The following is a 15,885-nucleotide window of genomic DNA, read 5'->3' on the forward strand; positions in this document are numbered from 1 at the left end:
TTCTATATCGGTCGCTGCTCTGTAGCTGTTTGCATCTTGTCAAGGACGGCCGGGTTCGAACCCCACCGCGGCGGGGAGGGAGCTGAAGTAAGGGCGGCTTGCACCTGCCCGCGGCAATGGCTGCTCGCACTGTTTCCGCGTAGCTTTACCGAGCAGGAAAGCGGAAGCAGCGTTCAAAGCAGATCGGGGGTCTTTTATTGCCCTCGTTTCTTCCGCGAACGGGACCAGTGTGGTTGCGGGCTGGCGGTAAGATTTATACGCTGTTATTCAACGTCTTATCCAGCTGTTTCGTTTTGTTCGCCCTCGGCGTTTGATGTGATGATCGTCTTCTTGTCTTCTCCTGTTGTCATTCCCTCTGTGTACAGGCTAAGGTGAGGATTCGGAGGTTGAGCGTAGGTTGCGCAAAAGTTCGCCAAACGTTTGTTATGGCGCGGGGCGCATCATGTCGCCGCCAATATAACGAGATTTTATTTGTGCTCTAGAAGAAATTCTTAGAACATCTCGCTCTTGTAAGTGACAGAATGGTGCAGAAAAACTTGACTTATGAAGTACATTTGGTAGATGGCTCGTTTTTCTTGTTTTTACTTTATGTAACTATATCTGGCTTGAAATGAGGCGACAACAAATGTAACCTGCCTGTTCCAAGAACTCTCCACGAAATATGACAACAGAGCTAATAGTTTTTTTTTTTTTACACTGTTGATACGCTGATACGTGAGTCAGCACTATTGAGCGAGGTTTTCCCATTCTAAACCATGGCCTGCCTCGTGTGGTGCACATTTTTCACACTTTACGACTAATTATCACAGCTTCGGACTGTATATTTACATTTTATATTTACACAGTATATTTACATTTTCGAAATGATATGGAGCGCGCTTGGCCCCCTGACGCGGCGTGGCTTCTATTCTTTTCAGAAACACTGACTAAGCCTTGTTGCTTCTCATGAACAAAACAGAGGGCGGGTATATGAAACCTATTTTCGTATGTCGAAACAACTCTGGGCGAATCACCGAAAATCTGTTTTGCCGAGCTTCCGCGGCATGAATCGCGCAGTCTTCCATTCCGCTTCGTGTGCATTCCGCGCGAGCTCATGGCGTAACACCAAAAGAAAAAATAATTCAGCAGATGGCTGACGTGGAATATTGTGTACCGTTCATAGTACAATGCCACCGCGACACGGCCTCTTGCATGATTTACAAGGCGTCATTTGTCTTGTCGCGTGGATGACCTACGGTGAGAACGAACCGGATGACTCATCTTTCGCTGGCTGTTGTGTAAATCTCTTCGTACAGTTACGATGAGCCAAAGACCGCCCGGAGCACCACTATGTTGCAGCGCAATCCTTCATGGTGTACGTGCTGCACCTGCTGGAAGGCGACACGTAGTTTCTCTCCCAAGACAGAGCAGCCAATGAAAGCCGCAGACGTTGTTAGGCCCCAGCGAACTTCCAATACATAGCTCGCCCACCCGTCCCACCGCGGCTTCTCCGGTAAGTTGCGAATAATCGGTAGAACAAAACGGTAAGGAGAAGCACTTGTGGGGTTTGTCATAGGGGAGGTCCAAGCGCTGGCTGTACGTATACCGGCACTTTTCTTGAGCTTTGTGGGATCAGTTCATTTATTTCGCCTTCGCCTCGCGTTATCCCAAGAGCAGTACTCACCTTCGCGAGCTCCGCGCAGGTACGCGTCCGGGGACGAGCTCTGCGTGAAGTCTCGGCGCACCACGCCTTGTGAGGCAGGCAGAGAGCACGCTGCGTGTGTTTGCAAAGTGGCAACTATACTTGTATGCCAACACGCGCGTGGGAAGGAATTCTTCGCCGATGACTGGGAACATTTTTCATCCCGTGGCCGCGTCGCGTGTGCGGTCCCTTCGCTCCCCCCCCCCCCTCTCCAGCCCTCCGTTCTCGGCTTTCCTTTGGGCGTCGGGGCTGGTCGACGAACGATCATCTCGTGTCCGCTCCAGTAAGCGCCGATGGGTGCTAGTCGGCCTCGCTCAACGCAAAGCGTAGAATGCAGCTAGAGGCTCGTATTCCAACCTCCATGTCGCGAAAGCATGAACGCAGGGTTGCAGAATTACCCGAGCTGTATATATGCGAGGTTTAACGCCCCGACACTGCGCATGGATTGCGAGGATCGCACTGTAGTGGAGGACTCCGGATTTCGCAGCGATCACCTGAGGTTAAACGATCGGTAAACTGCGCCCTCCGCTGCCAGCGTTCGATCCCGGAACATAGAGTTCGACAGCCGAACAACAAAGCTATACTGCACCACCGCGTCGGGTAGCTCCACGAGAGGGCGCGGTAATCCAGCATCGACTCTGTTCACCCTGGTCGCTGAATTCTCCTCCTTGCGCCCGCGTTATTCGTCCTGTGTCATAATGTGAGCTTGTAGCGAACATATGTGCTGGAGGTATTCTCATCGTTGTCAGTTTGTCGGTCTTACTATGTATAGACTACTAACGAGCTGAAGTCTGGTGTACAATGCTTGCTCGATTTCCTTCGCGATCCAGGTTAAAAAGTGAACGAAAGTATGCATAAAAAATCTAACTTTCAAATTAGGCGGATGTTACAACATGGATGTCAAGAAAGTGTTCTTCGATAAATGTCATATACGAACATATAGTCTATCGCGCAAGTCCTGGTAGGCAATGTCCGTAGAATCTCTTCCTACTGAGAGCGACTGGTCTTTTTTTTAGATGTTTAGATCTTTAGCTATCAGCGGGGCAGTCATTACGATTCAGCTATCGTTCCGCCGTAGAGAGGCCTCCACCACCATTTGTTGCACATTTGTGTGTCCTCCAAGCGCCGATTTCCGCATCACTGCCCGCTAATTGTCTCATTCCAGCTGTTGTATCTGGCTGGTATGTGCATCACGTTTCAGTGATAACGTTAGTGCATCCCAACGGCGCAATTCCCACGAAACGCAACGCAAGAGTATCGTATCGCTGTCAAGAGCTGTTCATTCTATTGTTTTTGTCGCCCATTGAACCGTTGCGCATACGCGGAGAAAGCTCGATTCCCGCTCGCAGTCGACCGCTAGCCTAAATCAGTGCAGACGGCAAATTTTCATGTTCTGCTTTGTGGATGATAACGGCAGGCAGGACCTCAGAAACGACGTAGCTGTAGATGTATCCCTGTGGGATTTAGATAACTGCTTGCAGCGCTGGTTTTATCCTAATATTCCGGTTTCAGCGAGCTGGGACTTCAGAAGGACGTTCACAGAACCGCTACGGGCCACGTGCGCTCCCAGAACAATGACGCATTGGCTGCTTTGTCGCCTGCCGCGAATCGCAGAAAACGCCACAAGTAACGCGCCCTCGCGGCAGACGGCGGAGTAGTGAAAGAAGCGTCACTGTTCTACGCGATGGCGCAGGGAGCGCGCTCTGCTGAAAGCCCGGCGTCAGTCGGAAAGAATCCCAGTTAGTTAGCCCCCCCCCCCCCCCCCCCCCCCCCGAACTTTTTTCGAACTGTCATGCACCGCTGACCAAAACAACCACCGGAGCCGAAAGTCATTCTGGATTTTGTCACCTACAGTGTCTTTCAGACTAGGAAATACATTTTGGCGCGAGCATTGCTACTTCGGGTTGGATTTCGTGGCAACGCCCATTCACCTGGAGTCATGTAACGCAAGGGGCCCCATCCTAGCACATACTTTCAAGGGCCTATCGATGGCTCGCTGTTGCGACTAAAATTTCGGTGCAATTACTCGCAATACATGACCGGTGACAGCTGCTGCTGCGCAGTACACAACGACAGCGTCATTGAGATTTTTGCCTGCCCGTTGCACATGTGCAAATGTAAAGGTTCTTGAACGACAAACATTCATTAAAATATTTGTCCTCTACGTGCTAATTTCACGGCCTTTATGTTTTTCATATCAGCTGCATGCACTGCTTTGCTGGTTCCGGACGGATATAGTTGTAGACTTCGTGTGATATTTTCTTTACTTATAAAGTACGCAAAAACATGGAAGCATTGATATCAGTTATGTCTCCCACGAGTGAACGGTTAGGGGATAGTTGGTATGACTTGATTACAAGACAAAACTGAGCAGGGGACAAGACACACGAGGGAAGCAAACAGGACGAGCTCGTCTTGTTTGCTTCTCTCCTGTGTCTTGTCCTTTGCTCAGTTTTATGTTTTATAATCATGTCTGCCACGATTGTTAAGACATACGAATACATTCTTTTATTTAAAAAAATACACATTTCACTTCTCTAGACAGTGAGTAGCGTTATCTAATACAAAATGACATTCTCAATGGCAATCGCAATGCAGTTATTATTGTTACGTTTGATCCTTCCACAAATTGTATGAGGAGGCCGCGCTGCAACATGAACCCCCCCCCCCCCCCCCGAACAAAATATCTGGCTACGCCACTGCTAGATAGTGATTGTTAATTGGTCATGTGAACGGTAATTGTGCTTGTAATCAATTACCGTTATCGGTAGTGTGTTTGTGATTAGTAACGGGTAATAAATGCGAAAGAAAATGAATGAAAAGAGGAAAAAAGAAGGGGGGGGGGGGAAGACGCTCCGCGTCTGCTTTTATGGCGGAGCTTAAACGTCGTAATTTTTGTGAGTACACATCACATTTGAACTGTCCTTTGACGTCCTAGTGCACGGAAGAAAACCAGCGCCTGTAATAATTTACCGAAAACAGAGCCTGTCATATCCTCTCCCGTCCTGTCGTTCCTAACGGCCCTGCGCTCTGTTGTCTGAAAAAAAAAAAAATCAGAACCTGTAAAGGTACCTGAGTAACCATCTGTTTGACGCTCTTTCGCCGGAGATAGCCTTTAGCCATAAAAATCAATCATCATCACCACCACCATTATCATCATCATAACGAAAACATGGTGTTAATACTTCTTCAAAACGAGGCGAAGAGCTCCCGTTGGAAGGGCGCGCAGTGCTCGCAGTGAGCGGGCGAAAGCCGTAATCTCGGTATGCAGGATTAACGTCCTGTAGCATGCTGCGCATCTCCCAGGCAGACGTGCTCGTGTCTCGCCTGGCACGCAGTCCGTCACTGGTTCATTCACGCCACAAAGAGCTCCCTGCGCGTCAGCGACGTAGAGACGGAGTCGTTGCTCGTTCGCCGCCGCCGACTGTAGTAAGTACGTCATCTCGTTTAGCGTCGCCGGCAAAACGAAACCCGCGCGAATTCCTCCCTTTCGACGAAAATGGTTCGCGATACGCGGGCCAACTGCATGCGTTAAGCGCTGCGCGCCCTCTATGACATTCTAAGTAGCGGATGAGGTAAGTTTGCCTCACAACGGCACTGATAACTGTAAGTCGATGGTGAATAATGTGCAGGCAGTGGGAATATAAAAGAAAACTCTTTATGAGCGTTAATTCAGTGAATGACTCCTAGACATGAAGTCAGTAGCAAGCGTACCTTCTCCATGTGTCAAAATTTTTTCAACCTCCTTACAACGAAGTTGAAGGGGTCCGACAATTACTTCGTTATAGCCCGCGTTGACAGCGGCTCCAAGGGGAATCGTCATTCCTTCGTTATAGCCATTGTTCCGTTATAAACCGTTTCGTTAAAACGAGATTCGACTGTATACTTGCGTCTCCCCTGGATGAATAGTACCCAGAAGTTATTTTCAACTGCAGCGCGGAAGTGAAAACGGTATTCGTGTACTTCGTCGAGGATTTGATGAGCTTGTGGCGTGTTACCAAACGAAGTAGTTACGGTCACTGACCAAATCAAAAATTAACATTACGAGTACCACAATGGCAGTGAATTCCTGACTTGGTCGGGGGAATGCGATGCCAACTATCATTACCATTGAATTGAAAATTTATTTCTAATTTATTGATAATGCGATTCGCTATATATCGTGTCCATTAGTGTCAAGTCACGAACCCTTGTCTTTCACAAAAAGTTCAATCCTTTCCCCAGCCATTGCCGTACACTCGACATCTCCTAGCATGCTTTAACTGTCACTTTCAAGTACAGGACTGGCTACAATAAAGTGCGCCCCGGAATCCGGTAACGGGCAGCGTAATCTCGGGAGAAATGTGCGCTCCAAGACGAACTTTAAGAAGGACAAGAGAGGATATATAACTAAATCCTAATGAAGCGACAAGACTGGTCGCCCTTGCACGTGAGTTGGCGTTGCACAAGAAAGAAAAAGAGGCAAAAAGCACGACGCCAACGCCACCGAGCGGGCGGAGGTCGTTGGTACCGCGGCGACCACGAGGCAGCAACCTGTCGCCGTGGGAAAACAAGACGGCACCCATCTCTCTCCGTCTCTTCTTAGTTTTATTTCTTCTTCGTATTCCGCGTTCTTCTCCTCCCCAGTTGTCGCGATATACGGGAGTCAGGAGAATCGTGGGACCATGGAAACTCTACTCCCTGCGGCCCCTTCTTGGTTTGTACTTCGGCAGCGCTTACGCACACATACTGCCGCGGAGACAGCGAGAGGGGAAGCAGAAGAAATAGACACGTCTAAACGAACGCAAGAAGGAAGCGCTACATATTTCGCTGGTTGATAACGAACGGACCACTTGGAGCACTGAAGTCGAGGGCGACGCTGCAGGCTTCCCTGGGCGATTGGCTTCTGCCACTGTAGTATTCTCCTCGCGTCTGCGTAGACAAGCGTACAAATTTCGCGCGGAAGCTTTTTGCGTGCTCTTCGCGTCCCTTTTCGCTTTACCTTTCCCGGTTTCGGTGATGCCCTCTCTCATGCGCGCCACTCGGTTTGTGGTTGAAGATGGATTCAGCGGAGAGGAAGAGAGGATGCCGGCAGTTGTTTTTCCAGCGGCGAGGCTCACTCACGACAGGCATCGCGTAGCGTGTCACCATCGAGCGTTTGATGGATGTCTTCGAGCCGTCGGGTCGGTTTTAGCGAGCGCTGCTGCGCTCAGCGTTCCTAGCGTAATAAATGGCTCCCTTCGGCCCTTGAGGAGTCTAGACCTCAGCAGCAAAAAAAAAAAAAAAAAACTCGAAAGGTGGAGAGTGTCGTGGCAAGAGCGGAGTAGAGAGTGAGGGAAGGCTGCCTGGAGTCTCGTGCTCTATGTTCGGTTGTTCGCCTTACGTATAGGCTTCGGAAGGCTTAGGTTATCAACCTGAGGCAAAGTGGATGCACGTTTTCAGACGGGTACCTGTTAACTATACCACACCGAAATTGCGGGTCTGCGAATAGGCAGCTCAGGCATAGACGCCCCTTAAGGGGACGCGTCTAGCATTCTTTTTCAGAGCATTATCTGTGCGCAGTAGCCGTCTGGAGCCACGTGACACAAAGTGTCGTGTAGTATAACTTAGAGCGATATGAACCAAATGTCGACTTTTGTTTCGCTAGAGTCATTATCATGGATATCTGCCATATCTGACCATTGAGAAAAGTATGCCCTCGAAGGTGCCGAAGTCGATACAATGAACACGTGCTATCGCGATGGAAAGAAGCGCGAGCAACGCGGCGCCTACGGGCTTCGCTGTTCAAATTTCTTTGGATCGCGCTTTTACCTGGGTGTAAAAGAAAAATACGGTGGAGTCGACCCAGAACGCATCATGGACGACTCTAGCGCCCTTTTGCTACCACCGAAGTAAAAGCGTGATAGCAAGAAATGCCAGCAGCGGAGCGCATAGGCTGTTCGCCTTTCTTTCCATCGCCCCTGTACGTGTCATGTACAGTGGTGCAGCAGGCGAAAATGCAAGCTCAGGAGTACAGCGCTGTGTCGTGTTCACTTCGTCTGTATGCTGCCAGCCAGTTCTGTAGTTGTGTCTAGAGAATGTAACTGGCACATCTCCGTATCATGCTACAGCAGCCGTTCTCGGCACTCTCGTCCCAGTTACGCGAAGTATTCGTGGAATGGTGCTCAGTGACCGCTGAACCTGTTAAACGAAGCTGAAGTGTGACATACGTTTACGAAGTGTCATGACCTAACTCGCGAATAGCCAGAGTCGACATGTAATGATAATATCGGGAATACTTTATCACAGTAAGTTGTGTTTACTCGGGGATGTCGCTGGATGGCCGGAAGTGTGCATTTTGGGATCATGTTCTGCCCTAAGCTTTCATTATAAGCAGGCTATTCCCAGGTGCGTTTGGAAATCTTCACACAACAGGATAAGCGCAGTTGAGGATCACTAAGGATGACAAGAAACGCAGAACACTTTTTGTTAAGCTGTGCGAATTACTTTTGAAAAATAAATAAAAAAAGAAGGTATACGGGAAAACGACGACTGAATGGGCGGAACTTGTTCGGTGCCTGAGTGTCGTCGACTATCTGTGGCAAAAGTATGTAGTTGACAACATCTCGTCTCTTCATCTGGCTAAAAAAAAAAAAAAAATGTCTGGCATCTGTTCTGTTGGTGTCTTTCCGTCCACCTTTCGTCTGTTGTTGGCGCTGTACACTGTTAAGAAATACTTTCATTTTCGGGCTCACTATGATCACTCATGGCTTCAGAATCTCCAGGAAACTCGTAGTTTCACCTTGTTGTCATGATACGTATACCGTACGTAGAAAGCGCCTGACCTCTGACCTTGCCGCCCTGTGTGTCTCGCAGCAAATCAAGTTCCAGCTGGACCTTCCCACCCGGGGCGACCTGATGGGCGGCGAGTCCGGCGGGACCCTAATCGCGCCCGAAAATATCAAGCGCGAGCTGCCCGACGACTTGCCTCCGTCGGGTCCGCGCTCTCTGGGCTCCATGCAGAAGGTGCCCTCGCTCTCGGACCTCTCCGAAGAGAGCTCCCTCGGTGAGTCCCCCCTCTCCCTTTCTTTCTGCGCATGCGCAGCCTAGGTCGTGGAGCTGTTGGTCCGCATACGCGAAGTTCAATGCTTAAATTACAGTGCGCACCGTGTGCGTAGCTTACGCCACTCAGAAAATGGTTACCATCAACAAAATAAACCAATAAGAATAAGAACAACAGTCCTGTTGAGCTCGCCTCGACGAAAGCAAGCTAATTTCTGCATATCGCCTAAACGATACGCAGTCTATGTCACAGCCAGCTGCAATTGTTGTTGCCGTTCACGGTGCTGAATAGAACGGCGCAGCTTTTCAGGAAATCTCAGTTACGAGACAGCGGCGCGTAAACTGCATTGCCCAAATGTGCGGTGTGCACACGCTTCGCGTTTCACGATACAAATTCTTGCGCTCCCTGCATCTGACTTTCACCGACCAGCTCCGAACGTGCGTCAAAGTTCGCGTGCGCATTGAAGGCAGTTTGCGACATGTTAGCTTCGTGCATGTTGCCTCTTGCCTTGCAGCGACTGCGGTGAAAAGGGAGCTGGTTGACATGAGCCAATAGTGTTAACAGAGAACGTCTTGCCAGACAAGTCTGATTCCTACATGATGCTTTCTTCGCGCAGTCAAGTTATTCGGTCATGTAGCAATTCCCTCGTTCAACAGAATCGAGAGGCGCACGTAGTACACGTGTCCTGCCCGTATTTCATTCCGTATTCACCCCTGGTTTAGCAGTTGAGTAACTGTTTGCCGCTTCGTGTGTTTCGAAAGAAAACTGCGCCCGTCATCTCGACGTGTCAACATCTCTCTGAGAAAACATGTCACATGCGCGGATCGATATTTCTCGCCACGAGAGCAGCGTGAAAAACCGGAGCGCAACAAAGTCAGCAAGGCGCGCTGCGGCGGATAATCAAGGGCATCGGTGACAAATTTACAGGTTGACGCATCCTTGTCCTCCCCGAGTTGCCGTCGCTACTAATAGTCGCCGCAAGCAACTGCCAACCGGGCGTGCTTACGACACTGCGACGACACACCGGTGCGCCGTTATTCACTCGGTCGCGCCACTTTAAGCTCAGCTTGCTATTTTCTTTTCTTCGCTCGAAAAGCTGAAGACAAAGCTAAGGAACGCCCTTGCTGTCACCGGTCTCTGACTTCTTTTTTGTTTTTATTTTTCGCCACTCGCACTGTTTTCATCGAGAGCGTTAGGAGCGAATTAAATAAAGAACTATCCTCGCGGCCGTGCCTTCTTGAGGTGGCTCGAGTTTTCTGCTCAGTACTGCTGATGTCTCGCGTTGTCTCAGGGCTGTGAAAGGCATGTGCCACCTGAGGCAGCAATACACCAGGACGCGCCGAGCTGATAATTTCGGGAAAAGCAAGCTTTCATGCGGATGAGGCAATACGTTTCCTAATGTCATATGCATATTTCTTCTTCGCGGTGTACTGAAGAACCATAGAGCCGTAGACGTTTACTGCGAATCTGCGATAACAAATGATTAAGTCTGACTTGCCTCCAGGTGGCGACATGTAACCGGAAAAGTTAGTGTTCAAGAAAGCGCCTCAACCGTGGTAACTGTGCTCAGTTTCAATGCTACACTCCGTCAGGATGCAAAAGTTCTAGAACAGTAAAAAAGGCTTGGCGCCGTTCGCAGGCATTGCACGCTGCGTGCATCGAAGCACGTAATGAGGAAAGTCAAGGCGTTGCCGGCAGTGCTCGCAAACGAACCCTTTTGAACTCCTTGTGTTCCGACATTTTCCTTCGTTGTTTTCGTCACCCTCTGTACATCGAACAAGGCTGGCGGTTTCTTTCCTTATGAATGGAGGCGACGGCAGCGTTTGGTGTTTTCGCGACGATTTCTACTGCTACTGCTAATTTTCCCACAAGGGGAAAATGTGAAAATTGAAGGTGGAATCGAAAGAACTAATTCGGCACGGCTACTATGTCTATTGCCTCCCGATTGCTCGCTTGGCGCGGTCTACTGGACTACCGCCTTCGAGAGGATTCGTTTTCCTTCAAGGAAAGCCCCGCAGCGATGTGACACATAGCAGGCCGGCGGCTATGTGGTCTCTGTCGTATGCGTGGACCATAGTGGCGCCTCCCGGTAACCCTCCGTACTAGGCGCGTGTGTCATCGCTTGATCAAGAAGGGGGGGGGGGGCTTTCTCGACCTTGGCTGGCGTGTTGTTCATCCGGGCAGCTCCTGCTTCTGACGTCTCTACGATGAAGGCTGACCACAGCTGTAATTCACCTCCCTGTACACGGACGCAAACATAAACGAGAGGAGGTTATTTTTGGACCGCCTGTGCTGAGTCGTACCCGCCATCGTTGGGTTGGCTCCTGGTGGCGTTACTAGGGCTTTGGATTTGGTATACGCCTAAAGAGGGCCTTCGTAGAATAATGGGCAGATGAGGGCTGACAGGGTAGCGTTATCCGCGTCTGGACAGAGACAGTGCGTGTGTAGTTCTGATTCTCTCCACCAGAAGACAAAAGATGAATAACAACCGTGCTTCAGTTTGCAATGTGCATTTACAGCTCAGTTTGGTTTGGTTTATGGGGGTTCAACGTCCCAAAGCGACTGAGGCTATGAGAGACGCCATAGTGAAGGGCTCCGGAAATTTCGACCACCTGGGGTTCTTTAACGTGCGCATTTACAGATCACTTCGTAAACTTGTACCAATGAACAAAATTGGAACCTAGCGAGAGCTCAGTTCACAGACGGACACTGTATTGTGTTTTGCAGGTAAGAGTTGTTTGAACTCGCCTTAGATTTGCATACGGAGCACGTAGCCATGTTTACAATCCGACCATATCACCGGTATCGGAATTTCACGTCCCTAACGGCGAGCGCGCGGTCGCAACAGGACAACATTAACCCAACCGTGCTGGAGGCAAACACCTTAGCCATCGAAAACGCAGTGTCCTTCAGCACCCTTTGGCAAGTGTAATGTTTACTAGCGTCAGCAGCGCGTCCTTCTCTCACTTGCGAGCAGGGTTAAACGAGAGTAGCAGCTGGAGAAAGTCTTGGCCTTCGTTATTATTAGTCCCTTCGTTTACGCCCGCAATCTTTCTCCCTTTGCGCATGGGTGCCGTTTCGCACCTGGTGTTACGTCATCAGCGGACCCTCAGGGAATTTCACCTTGACGCGCAGATTGTTTATAGCTGGCAACACGTGTCCGGAACGACGCGTGCCGTTTCTTGGGAAGCGAATAACCGCTCCCTTTAAGGTGGCCAAAAAAATGCGCGCCTTGGCACGAGCGACTGCCGTCGACGCTTCGGTGATAGCTGTGAGTCGTGCCAAATGGAATACGGCGGTGCCAGGTACTGCGGGGAAGAAGTTCGCATTCGCCGTTATTCGTTCGTCTAGCCAATGCTTGCACGTAGACAGTGAGAGACGTAATTGATCTCCCGTGTCTTTCTTTTGCGTCTGCGCAATTTGCTCCGCAAGACAAATGGACATGCTCTAAAGCGTCTGCCTCCATCTATCATAACGAACGTTGCGCGCCGTTTGAATATAAACCTCCGAGATCTCTGGACAAGATATTCTGCGCGCGCTCTTTCGTTATACGCGCAGCTTTGGTTGTATGAGCTTTCTTCGAGTCTTCCGCCTCCGTGAGGAATGGGTTAAGCGACGGTCGCTGTTTTTCCCCGGGCACGCGTGCATCCTACGAGGCTCCATCTTTTCCGTTGGTGTTCACGAACCGTGTTCCAGCACTAAATAAGATGGGTGAGATCTGTGTTCCGTTTGTGTAATTCCGTGCAGTGTTACAAAGGCTGAAGTTTTTCTGCCGCAACCAAGCGGAGGCGGGTGGCAGTATGTTGTACCGAACCAGTTGCGGAGGCCATTTCGCCACAAATATAAGCGTGTTCTTTGTAGTCTTTTTCACTATGCTTGTAAAGTCTGCGCCTACAAATTTCGTCATGAACAACCTCCAACTTGTTCAGCTTTCTATCCCGTTGAACTACAAATGTACGCATCTCTTCGAGACCATGTGTCCCAAAAGCTGCTTTTTTTCACGTTTCACATATTTCGGTCGCTACTCAGGGATTAAAACGCAAGACTTTAAAACATATCAGTGCTTCTTAGACTGCGATGAGAAAAGGTGTTTCGCAATTCTTTGAACCTGCGAGAGCGCTCTAAGGCAGTGTGGAAGTTTCTGCTTGAACAACTTCAGCGTTTTTCATCACTGCATAGGAATTAAAAGGGTCTGCAGTCGATCCCCTACGAGGTGAAAACAGACGTGCGCTGCTCCTGCAGCTTCCGGCGACACTGCACAGAACTGTAGCAAAGGATACAAAAACTCATGCGGGCAGCTGGCAGAAGCGCGTGAGAGCTGTAGCCGGATTGCCTTGTGCGCGAAGGGCAGCCGGAGAGCCATCCTCGCGGGATGAATAATACTCGTTGCTTCCCGCGAGAGGGGGCGAGCGTCGTCGGACAGCACATAAGCGCTCCGAGAGCGCAGCCTTGACCGCCTACCGCCCCTGTTCCGCGCCCCTATCGAAGACACGAGTTTGTTTACTGGTGCGAGACACGGGCATCCAGGAAGCTTACCGCGTTTTCGCGATTGCTGCGCTCATCTGCGAGACGGCAACAGAAGCGCCAGGTCTTGTTACAAAACTACCTGAAGGTCGATGCTTTCCGCAACGGGACATTCTAGGCCAGGAACTTCCTTTTTCGCGATGAGTTTCCCCTTGGGGGTTAATCGCATTGCGCTTCGCGGGCGTTTCACAACACCGAGGAAAGGTCGATAGCGCCTGGAGCGGCGCGTTCAAAAACTATGGGAAGGAGTTAACGTTTAGCTGTCAGTATTACGAGTGCAAACGTGACAACCACTGATGTTTATCGCTAGAAGCGATGCTGGTGGTGGGGGGGGGGGGGGGGGGGGGGGGTATTTAGATAACTACGTCTTTACGCCGGATTTATCCCCGTTCTTTCACGACTTTCGTAATGTAACGTCATTTGCGGTTACAGTTCTTCGTTTTTTTTTGCTGGTACAAGCTATACATATGACCAAAGCCCATACTTAAGCTTTAAGAAAGGGACGAGCCTACGTATTGGCACTTAAATACCCTTGTCAAGCAGTACTGATATAGTGAGTAAAACGGTCTAGTTTTAGAGAGATATAACCTTGTTTCCCCCTGTCATCTTGAGGCAGCGCAGTTTTCTTTGTTCCCCTTTCTGTAAGGGCTCAGCGCCTATACGCCACGCGAAAATGTGGAATCACGTTCACCACCCACATTTTCGAGCGCTTGCAAAGCCCACTTAGCTCCGTCGCTCGGGAAACGTACGGTGGGGCCGCCTATACACTGCCTCACAACTTACATGCAGCGATATGAAAGGCGAGAGCCTGTCTCTGACGCTCGGGCGCTGCTGCCCTCCGGTGCTCGAGTACGGCATTTTACCGTCCCTACAGCGGCCAACTCTTCTGATAGAAGTGAAAGTGTGCCGTTTGTTTTTTGCAACGACGCATAGGAGGCAGGACATACAAGCACTTGGAGACGCGCACCGCTACGGGAAGAAACAGCTCTGGTACGCACTGAACTCCATAACTAGAAGGAGCGGACGGCTCCGCGCATGTGGCGGTATCTCGCGTGATTGGAACGGCCGCTGCTACGAATACTGAACGGAACTGCTCGGTACCGCCATGTGAAGCTCTCGGCCTCGGGAATGTCGAGCTGCGCCGCCCTCCTGTATGAGCGGCGCGGTGGCCGAACGTCGCAGACTTCCAGGAAGGTGAGACGCGAGGGAAGGCTACGGGTTCGGAATTTTAAGGCGATGCCCCCTCGCGCCTCTCTTCGAGGCTCGCCCGGCTGAGCCGTCGCCCTTGCGCTTCGACTTCTCCCGCCGCGACCAACGCCTGAAGCCGACGCCGCTATGGTTGCACAACGATTCCTCGCCGTCGAGCGACCCGTGCGTTAGCCGTGTCTTTCGCCACTCGGGCAGCAGCGGTGGTAGTACAACGCACACGGAGGGCGTGTTAAGTTAAGGCTCCTTGTCGAGACCGCCCGGGGTGCAGCTTTTAAGGCTTGCGTGAAGCGTTACGAAGCGAGGTCGAGAGAGTGATGTGCCGTTTTCTGCCCGCGGTGTAAGTAGCGCGAGGTAAACGAGCAGTCGTGCTCAGAAACTTTAAACGCTGGCCGAGACAGCGCCGATGGAAGCAGGTATAAATAAATTACACAGTAGATAGCTGACACACAAATTGAAGGGGGAGTAACTGTCAGTGGCACTCAGGTTGCTTGCGATGAGCGAGGAAGGACAGCAAAGGCGGGCAGGTTAACCAAAAGTCTATTCCGGTTGGCTTCTCCGCACTGGGGTAAAGGGTAGCGAATTCAAGGGAAAAGATTGGGATGAAGTAAGGATCAAAACACCTTAGTAAGGTCGTCCGAAAAACAGTGTTGATTTTCTGAGAGGAAGGAGATGGCTCTCTTGCAAATGCACAGGTCTAAGTGGAAGGTTTACGTTTCCAGCCGACTATCTTTGTCCCACTTTTCCTGTTTGAACGCGCTGAACCCGATTCGCGTTTGCCTTTCCCGAATTGGAGCTTCTTCGCAACACCTCAGTTCCTGTCTTTTTACTGCAGCGTTTACTTGGAATGGGAGCAGAGCCGCTATTTCTTTTTCTGGAGCATTTCGGCCATCCGGCTTGACTGCGTCGCACGCGAGCACACACTCATGTATACGTACTACTCCGCTCGAGACGGATTTCTCCTTTCATGGAAATGCGCCCCGTGGCGATATCGAGGCTGTGCGCTGCTCTTATCGCGCGTTGCTTGCTTATCGCGGCTGGATTCGCGCGCAGACTTTGCTCCCTCCCTCGCCTCCCCTGCCCGTCTCGTTTTCCCTGCGCGGCTGAGTCGGCGTCGAGTCGCGACCGCTAGCCACTCATGTTTATTCGACACGCGATGCTGAGTCGAACGCCGCTGGCATCATCCTCTCGGCTCGCGTGCGCGTAGCCCTTTGAAACCTGAGAGGAGGAGGGACTGCCCTTTGACTACGCGCTGGGGCGTATCGAATTCGTTTGAGCGCAACATGACACGATGTGTGTCGCCTCGATTGTGTGGCGTTCGGTCGGGACGCTTTTGGCGCCGCATTGAAATCGATCTTGCTCTAAGCGCCCACCGCGCTGCTGCATAAAGCGAACATGCATCGGAAGTTGTTTATATCTGCGCGTCCTGGCGTTGTGAGGCGCAGTAGAAACA

General features: G+C 50.7%; 1 protein-coding gene across 1 annotated transcript in view; it reads left to right on the forward strand.

The window, feature by feature from the left end:
• The window catches only part of LOC144136366 (transforming protein p54/c-ets-1-like), a 131,296-nt gene that overhangs the window by 13,073 nt on the left and 102,338 nt on the right, over positions 1-15,885 (forward strand). The window contains 1 exon segment of the mRNA XM_077668637.1: positions 8,516-8,705. Within this exon segment, the coding sequence (XP_077524763.1) occupies positions 8,516-8,705 (190 nt within the window).

Source organism: Amblyomma americanum, chromosome 6, assembly GCF_052857255.1.
Source record: "Amblyomma americanum isolate KBUSLIRL-KWMA chromosome 6, ASM5285725v1, whole genome shotgun sequence".
NCBI lineage: Eukaryota > Metazoa > Arthropoda > Arachnida > Ixodida > Ixodidae > Amblyomma > Amblyomma americanum.